Source organism: Drosophila serrata, unplaced genomic scaffold (assembly GCF_035046125.1).
Source record: "Drosophila serrata isolate PLE 108 unplaced genomic scaffold, ASM3504612v1 contig_276, whole genome shotgun sequence".
NCBI lineage: Eukaryota > Metazoa > Arthropoda > Insecta > Diptera > Drosophilidae > Drosophila > Drosophila serrata.
Genome location: NW_028257174.1, coordinates 606,752 through 616,641, shown reverse-complemented (window position 1 = coordinate 616,641; position 9,890 = coordinate 606,752). Strand labels below are relative to the sequence as shown.

Below are 9,890 nucleotides of genomic sequence, written 5' to 3'. Positions count from 1 at the left end.
CAATGCCCCCCCATTCTCTCATATCTCCTATCTGGATCCTAAAAATACATTATCTCGATGCAATATCAAAAACGATAAGATTCTCTTCGTCACTGGCCCATGTGCAATGTTTCCAGGCTCTTTAAGTTTTGCCGCGATCTTTACTAGATTTAAACAGGAAGTTATTAATCTTAAAGAGTTCCCCACCTTATCGGGGAGCTCTATTAATTACCTAAAATAAATATTAAGTGCTTTATGTACCTTGACCAAGGTCACAAATTAGTGTATTTATTGACACTACTTGGTAAATTCACATTTCAGACAAGAGAATAAAACAAAATCATATATTTTATTTGAAAAAAAAAATATTTATTATTATATTTGCATTAAATTGTTTCCGTTTTTATTTTGTTTTCTTTGCTTAACGCTTTTTTTGATTTGTCTTTAAAGTAAACCGCATATCTTGCTCACTTATGCCTCGGCATTTTCGTATTTACAAAAGTTAAGTTATACAATTCACAGAAAAATACTTGGGGGGATTACAATACATGAATATAGTTTATGGGGGCGTGTTATTAGTTTTAAAGATATCATCTTCTTATCGTTTCAGTTAAATCTTCGATGAGGCCCTAACCTAAAGTCAGGGAATGTGTCTAGTAAATAAAATACGTGTATGTTTTTGCTTTTTGTTTGTAAATATCTCAAACCGGTTAACTTGGATATTTCGTTATCGACCGTGTTTATATTTAATATAAGTATAATTATTTTTTATTTTTATATTTATATATATGTATATATATATAGAGGCGACAACAGGAAATGTTCCTAAAGTCCTGTTGGCCAGTGTGGGTTTACATTTTAATGTTTTTTGTTTTATTTTTTTTTTTTTTGGTATGTGTCTTTTGCCTAAGAAGAAGATAAAAAGTCTGACAGTCGCGTTTCCTAATACTCAATTGGTGCCTTGAATTAGCCAAACTGTGTGTGTTAAGTGAGAGGATTAAATTCAAAAGGATTTCCTCGGAACGAGTATCATTGCTACAGCCAAAATGTCGAATTTACAGGACATATAAATATAAAGACCTTCACAAACCAATACAAATTTAAAGTTAACTAAGACATTTATGCCAAACTAAATAAATTAAAATAGTATTTTTAATTAATAGAGGAATGCCTTGGTATTAGAAATTCGTATTTGTAAATTCCGTTTTTTAAAAATTACTACAATTTATATTTGGCTTTAAATAAATAAATATATAAATAATAAATACCCTTGGTTAAGAGTACAATACAATACAAAAAAAAAAAAATACAATCTTATAAAATAATTTAGTTTTCTCCGTTTTTCTTCTTCCTTTTTTAAAATTGTAAAATAACAACATTGCAATGGTGTGTTCTTTGGATGTGTGTGTGTTGAGTTAGGGTGATTTTGGGAGTGTGTGAAGCCCTACAACGTCTTGAGCATGCTGGCCTTGCCATAACCCGTTGCCTGTCCATATGGAGAACTGGTGCTGCTGCTCCCGGCACTGCTCCTGCTTGCCACAGCGGCCACTGCAACATCTGCCACTGGTGGAATCGTTGTTGCTGCCATACTATTACTATTATTGCTATTACTATTACTACTACTGCTGTTGCTGCTGCTGTTGCTGCTTCCCTTCATCATTGGCTTGTAACGTTGCAATGCCTCCGCCGAGGTCAACCTGAAGGTATCACTCATCTGTGTCCTAACACGATCCATTAGAACATCGATGTCATCCTTGGTGAGTCCCTCCGTGCTAACCGGCGGCAGTGTGGTGATCACAATGCGTCCTGCATTCAATATCTTCTTCTTGTCATTGAGGAATGTCCCATAAGAGCTGAAGACAACCGGTAAAATGGGTATCTGCTGATCGATGGCCATGTGAAAGGCACCCTTTTTGAATGGATGCAATTCGCCGGTATTGCGACGTGTACCCTCAGGGAAAACCCACAATTTGATGCGTTGCTGTTTGATCCGACGATTCACATCGTTGAGGGTTTCCCGAGCCTTTTCACCACGCACCCGATCGATGAAAATTAAACCCGCCAGCCAGGCGGCAAGACCAAAGGGCCAGGCATAAAAGAGTTCACGTTTGGCCACCACCGTGCACTTGTTCATCACATGCCAGATGTCGAACATGCCTAAGGGAGGGAAATAAAAATGGAAAGTTGTTATTTATTTAAGTTTAGGGAAATGATTATAGTTTCTAGAAAGAATTCCATGGAAATTCAGCCTCAAAAAGGCAGCAAAAGTTGATCAAAGTTGCTCTTTTGAGCTTGTAACAACAAATTGTATAGGTTTTTTGCCATTAACTCTTTAAATTTTATCTTCTACATCTTCTTATATATATTTTTTTCTTACCCAGCACATCTAGGGAGCTCTGATGATTGGCCACTATGATGCAGGCCTGATCCTTGGCCAAATGTTCTTTGCCACGCAGCTCCCAGCGTAGGCCAATAAGCGTTGAAATGCGATGACACCAAGTGCTGGCCCAGCTAAAAAATCATAAGAAAAACAGGATTATATATTTAATATATAAATAAACATTAAGCTAAATACTAATATTCATTAACTTGTAAATAATACTACTATAAACATCTGTCAATTGTTTTCACACCTCCTTTTTTATTACCCTGCCTAATCATTAATGAAATCCTTAAGGATCAATAAGCTCTTCAAAAGAAATAGAAAAAGGTTTAGTTGCTTACCTTTTTATATTTATTTTGAGGAGTTTATTGAGGGCAAGTATCTAAGGATTTAATTAATGATTCTTAGTAAATCGTAGTAAATTCACCATTAAATCGTATTAACCAATCAGGTTGACAGCCACCAGGGCATTGCTCGGATAGAACAGATAATTATATAGCTAAGGCATTAATGATACCCCTAGGGACACCTAGAGAACCTATCTTAATTGTCCAACGAACAAACTGGATCGATAAATTGCATTAAATATAGTTCTAATTGATTCTGTTTCGGATTTAAAAAAAAAAAACCAACCAGTAATCCACCCTCGAGATCAAATATTCATGATTGTGATTTGAATCGCGGTCTGTCAAGCGGGAAATTCTAGCAAGTGCACTAACCGCAGACCGCAAGAAAAAAAGGAAACCGAAACCAAAAAAAAAAAATACAAAAAAAAAACAATAATAATAAATAAATAAAAGCAGAACCACAAATGGGGACACACAAGCCGCTTGGTTGGCGTGCAATGAAGGGAGCTCTCCCTGTGGCCTCTGGGGGTTTCCCCCTCAGCGGTAGGCGGTAGGCGGTCGGCGGTCACACGTGTGTCGAATCCGAGACTCACCCCACCCACCACCCACTACCCACCACCCATCCATCACCCAACACTCGTCCTTGGCTTGACACCCATGCAATGGTGGCCGGCAGTTAAAAGACAAAACAACGAAAAAATTTATATAAACAAAAATCACATGTCGATAAAGTAAAGACGACTTGGGATTACACTTAGAAGGGGTTTGATGCACGAAAAAAATTATAATTATAATAATAAAAATAATATAATAATATAATAATATAATAATATAATAATATAATAATATAATAATATAATAATATAATAATATAATAATATAATAATATAATAATATAATAATATAATAATATAATAATATAATAATATAATAATATAATAATATAATAATATAATAATATAATAATATAATAATATAATAATATAATAATATAATAATAATAGTATAATAATATAATAATATAATAATATAATAATATAATAATATAATAATATAATAATATAATAATATAATAATATAATAATATAATAATATAATAATATAATAATATAATAATATAATAATATAATAATATAATAATATAATAATATAATAATATAATAATATAATAATATAATAATATAATAATATAATAATATAATAATATAATAATATAATAATATAATAATATAATAATATAATAATATAATAATATAATAATATAATAATATAATAATATAATAATATAATAATATAATAATATAATAATATAATAATATAATATAATAATAATAATAATAATAATAATAATATAATAAAATAATTATTAATTAAGCCACAAAAGGTAAAACTAATCCATGTTTTTGATTTTTTTGATTGCCTAAAATTCATTTTAAATATATAAACATTGTTTACTTGTAAAAATAATAAATGAATTAGAAATTTAAAATGTAATCGTTGATTTAAATAATTTGGTAAGCAAAAAATTACAATTTTAAATCGATACAAATCAAAGTTTAGACAAAAGTTATAAAATACGTTTGTTTTATATTTTGGATTGTCAAAACTGATTTTAAATATATAAACATTAATGTTTATTGGTAAAAATAATAAATGAATAAGAAAGTTAAAAAGTGATCGATTATTTAGATATTTTGGTAAGCAAAAATATCGGTTTTAAATCGATAAAAATCAAAGTTTAATCAGAAAATATATCAAAGAAGAGCTTATATTTTCCCACGCAAAAATCGTTATTAAATCCAGAAAGATTAATGCTTTTTGGCAACAAAATTAAAAAAAAAAACCTAGTTAAAAGTTAGTTCAATTTTTAGATCTTTTGTTAAGTAAAAAAATACAATTTTAAATCAATAAAAATTAAAGTTTAAGCATGAGTTTAAAGTTTAACAAGGTTTAAAAGTTAACAAATAAATGCATTTTATATTTTTGGTACCCAAACATAAATAATAAATCGATAAACAATACTGTTCTTTTTGCATGTATAAAAACATATCAAAAAAAAATTAAAAGAAAGTCATTTAAATATTTTGTTTGGAAAAACATATAGATTTTAATTCTATTAAATTAAAAAATATTTAAATATTTTCTTAGGAAAAAAATATAGATTTTAAATCCATTAAATTAAAACATGCTAATAAATAAATAAAGAATGTAAAGAAATCAATGGTAAGTTTGTAATAAAACCTGATTTATTTTTATTCCCAAGAGTAATCTAATCTTTAATTCAATTCTATTTTTCCACAGCACGTAATTGTGCATTAAACAAACTATATAATAGTATATATCTTATCGGTATTATTAGGTAATTGTTTGTCATGATAATCATGCCAAACAAACGCTAAATGCAAAGGTCCAAACTTATTTATCAATTTTCAATACCGGAAGGTGCACTAAATTTTGAGCTCAGATTGATAAGAAATCGATAGTAAAAATGTTTGCTATCACATCATAAATCTATATCTTTGATAGTTATGATGTGTGAAAAAATCTTAGTTACTAAGAACAAAGAGATTATTTTTTATTATTTTTTTTTTTATAAATAATAGTGGAATTTATCCTGGGAAATTAATAATTTATAGATCTTAGTAAGAAAATCAAGAATATCTTTTTTTTAAGCTTTCCTTAAAGGCAATTATAAATGCCTTATTACATTTTTTTAATAAACTAGACCTTAATTGGTATTAAATACATATTTAAGAATTGTTTCTTGAACTAAAAATAAGCAAATTAAATATTTAAAAATATTTAGAATGTTCCTTTTAAGTTTCTATTACTAAAGAAGCCTTCTTTTCTTGCTTATTTAATAGAAACTGATGTAATATAATACTGTATATATATATTATTGTTTCTCGTAAATATTCCTGACCTGGGTCAGAGTTTTTAGGCCTTGACTGCCATCTGTTTTTGGCCTAGGACACTGCATTGCCCAGACACCTGCAGTCCCAGGGCCTGGCCAAGACCAGTCACTCCTTCGCAGTTGAGGCCTCGTTAATATTGATGGTCAATTAAAATTGAATGTATCATTGATATAGCCACCTTGGGAGGGCGCATAATAAATCCAACAAGAAACAACAACAACAGAAAACAAAAGGTAAAAGGTGCCCATTCATTGGAAATTATAACAACTCTTTGAGCAGAAATTTCTATCAATTAAGGTATCCTTATGATTATTAAGAGTCCCACCTGAGTCCTTGCTCTATCCTAGCTGCAATTTCTGTGGGCGTGGCATTTGGTGATTTAGAAAAATGCTTGGCATTAAGTGGATTGATTTGCATACGGAATGGTCATTACGATTGGTCTCCTACAACAATAGTTTTATTGCAAAAACCCCACCTAACTACTACCTGTCTACCTTTCTAACTATCCACCCAGGTGGTAAACAATGTGCTTTTGCCACTTAAAATTAAGTCATTTCGCAAATTGGAACAATAAAGTCAATACAATAAAATATTCTTATGACTTTATAGTACTTTCAAGTGAACTTAACAAGATAAAAGGGTTTACAAGGCTATAGTAAACACTTAATTAAGGCACATGCCAGATTTTAATGTTATTATTTAATGACCTATATAAGAAAGACCCTTAAAAACCTACAAAAGATAGACTACTTGAACTAGGATTATATATAGATATATTGATCAAAATAACGCTGTCTATATATTTAAAATATTGAAGAATATAATAAAGGCATTGATAATAAAGCTAACTTTCATAAATAAAAATTTAATATATTAAATAAACTAATTTCGCAATTAAATATTGAAAAAATCGTATTTTATATGTGAAAATTGTGGATATTTTAGAAAAATATATGAAAAATTTATTTTATCTAGATCTATCGGGAAGATAAGAGTATAGTGCCCTATACTATTTCTAAAATATCAAAAATAAGGCATACTTTGATATATGGATATTTTTAGTATCAACAAAAATTAATTTCATATAAAAAATATCGAAAAAAGGAACCTTATATTAAAATATTTATATTATCAAAAATTATCTGTTAACATTATTTAATTTTAATGTTTTCTACTATAATGGTCTAATATATCAAACAAAATATAGATTTATAGTACATTTATCACTAAATATTAATTTATATATAAATTTTTACCATAAATATTCAAATATTTATACTCGTTCCCTAATTAGAACTCATATCTTAATTGCTAAAAAAAAAAATGCATATTCTCTTGAAAAATATCTCCTATAAAACTAACTATAAATAATCAAATTTAATTCCTTAACTTAATTAAAAATATTTCGAATTTCATTTCAACTTACAGCAAATTGCGGACATCGCAGGGACGCGTCAGGAAGGCCGGTATAAGGACAATCGAGTTGAACGAAACGATCCCATAGTACATTAAAAATTTGAAATAATAACGAAATATATGATTCGTTTCGTAGAGAAATGGCAGCATCAGCACCAGGAATAATCCCAGCAGCTCGATGAACGAACTCATTGTGATAGCTTTCCAGCTTTCCAGGATGCCTTAAATCTACTCGCTGCTCCTTTAGATAATCCACGGATCCGGATCGTGATGGAATCAATCTTTATACTGATGATGGGCTCCTTCGTTCCCTCGGTTTTTTAAGGCAGATATTGCAGTCTTTTTAGGTGTGTGTGTAATGTGTGTGTATGCTTTTTTTATGATTATTATGATTATTATGGTTCCTAGTTTGCGCTGTAATTATAAATTATAAAAAATACATTGGCATAAATTTAACCTTTAACTATAGTTAAAGTAAGAATACTTAAAAAGTAAGTGCCTCCGAAAGTTTATGGCCATTAAAAAACTATAAAGTTTTTGAGATAATTATTAGTTTAAAGGGTTTAAAGAACTATGAGACGCAAAAACTAACATTTTAATTAAAAAGTAACATTTTTGTTACAAGAAATTAAGAAATATAATATGTCTACTTAAAATATTTGTGTTTAAAATCAAGGAAACAAAATAGTAGTAAATTTAAAGCTTAAAACTGTCCAAACTAAAATATTTAAAGAACAACAAGATACAAAAATAATTCATATTATTTTTTTTTAACATTTTTGTAACAAAAAATTAAGAAATATAATATTTCTTCTTAAAATATTTGTGTTTTTATTTAAAGATACAAAAATTAAGGTAAGTTTAAAGCTGTCCAAACTAAAGATTTGAAAAAGAATAGAATACAAAAATAATTCATATATTAAAAAGCAACCTTTTTTTAAACATTTTTGTAAAAAAAAAAATTCAACAAGATATTATTTCTGCTTGAATTATTTGTGTTTAAATTTAAGGAAACAACAAAATAAGTCAAGCTTAAAGCTTAAAACTGTCCAAACTAAAGATTTGAAGAACAATAAGATACAAAAATAATTCATATATTAAAAAGCAACCTTTTTTTAAACATTTTTGTAACAAAATATCAACAATATATTATTTCTGCTTGAATTATTTGTGTTTACATTTAAGTAAACAACAAATTAAGTCAAGCTTAAAGCTTAAAACTCTGAGAAATAGTTGGGAATTTTTTTATTTTAAAATTGGTGCATTGAACTTGTACAAATATTTTTTAAAGTAACCAATTTTTCTATTTAGATGAATATATTATTCTAAACTAATACAAATATTTTACTTTACATTTATAGTATAATTTTTAAATTTTTAATTTGTAAAATGCACCCTGTAGCGGGTGCTCACTGCACTTTGATCAATTATTACAGTTTGAGAGGCACTATTAATTATGATTTGTTATGGTTAACTTTCCGGCAAGCCGAAAGGATATGATAAAGAGGGCTTCAAAGGGGAAACAGTGAAGCGTAAATAAGATTGCTTTTATTTCTTCCCTACATATTAAGTTTTCCCTTTTTCTTTATTATTAACAATTAGGCGAGTGCATCAAACCACAACATCGTACACGGACACACACACACATACACTCACTAAGCGGCACAGAGAAAGAGAGAGAGAAAAAATCAATTGAATTTTGCGCCCAGCGGCGAAAAGAAACAACAAACAAAACAAAATAGGGAAAAACTGCAATTGGCCAAACAGGGAAAATGCAAAATACAAAACGTATAATAATAATACTATAACGCTTGATCAATCAATTGCAGTTATGGGTTTTCCTGGCATAATTTACATATTATTTTAAATGCAAAATGTTGTCAATTTCTTTCACTCTCTCTCTCTCTCTCTCTTTACACTCTTTGGCTCTTCTCAGTCACCGTCTTTCTGGTCTCCTTGATTTTGGCACTTCTCTCCCGTTCTTAATGTTACACCTGGGCACAAAACAAAATAGGGGAAAAAGAAAATAATAATAAAAGGGGGTTGCACAGGGAGAGCGGGCCAGCGAGCGAGAGAGCATAAGAGAGCAGGACTTGCAGCCACAAACACAAGGAAACTAAATTGCACCACAAAAAAAAAACACACACACACTAATACATTGCACACTGTAATGTAAATAAATCGAATGGAATTAAATGAAATGCCCGTAAATGCTACTGCAAAATCTTTACAATTAAATTTATAATAAAAAAAGCAAGCACTTTTAATACAATACAATTGCGACAGCGACGCCGGCAGAGGAATTTAGTGCGCGCACAACAACAACAACAATAAGAACACAACACAGAATCTCAGCTTTGCTCTCCTCGCTCGGTTGGTCTCTCTTTCTTTATCCGCCTCTTACTGTCCACCAATTTGTTTGTAGTTTTCCTTTTATTTTATAGTTTTTGTTTTCTTTTTTTGTTTTAATAGAAGGGATTACGTTCTTACGTCTTTTTCACTTTCGTTTCGGTTCTTGCGGCTGGTTTGCTTGTTTGTGCTACTGCTCTGCGGCCAAAACGGATAAACGGAAACGCCGACGTTGACGCGACGCGCTGCGCTGCGTTCCGTTGGAAGAGTTCCGTTACCGGCGTTCGCGCGACTTTCGTTTTAGTGCTGCCAAGAAGTCGATTGCTTGCCTCTTCTACTATCGATAGCAGCAACTGTCCCAAGACTGACATAAAATGCAACAGCAACTGGTAATAAATTATAAAGATTATTCGTAACTTTGTGCCATGGCTAATGACCAATTTATATGGCCAAATGATCTATGCAGTAAATATCTAAAATAAGCGAGCAGTGTCGAAAGTG

General features: G+C 29.8%; 1 protein-coding gene across 2 annotated transcripts; it reads right to left on the bottom strand.

Annotated features, from left to right (window-relative positions):
- Nucleotides 1-324: 324 nt before the first annotated feature.
- Nucleotides 325-9,840, bottom strand: Agpat1 (1-Acylglycerol-3-phosphate O-acyltransferase 1). Of its 2 annotated transcripts, none has more exons than XM_020948269.2 (4): nt 9,531-9,840; nt 7,051-7,454; nt 2,357-2,490; nt 325-2,136 (listed from the first exon to the last, which is right to left on the bottom strand). In XM_020948269.2, the coding sequence occupies exons 2-4, from the start codon at nt 7,230-7,232 to the stop codon at nt 1,424-1,426; spliced, it is 1,029 nt and encodes a 342-aa protein (XP_020803928.2). In that variant the 5' UTR covers nt 7,233-7,454; nt 9,531-9,840; the 3' UTR covers nt 325-1,423. The 2 variants fall into 2 exon arrangements, with proteins under 2 accessions (XP_020803928.2, XP_086691438.1); XM_086835312.1 differs by having other exon boundaries at nt 9,302-9,701.
- Nucleotides 9,841-9,890: the final 50 nt, after the last annotated feature.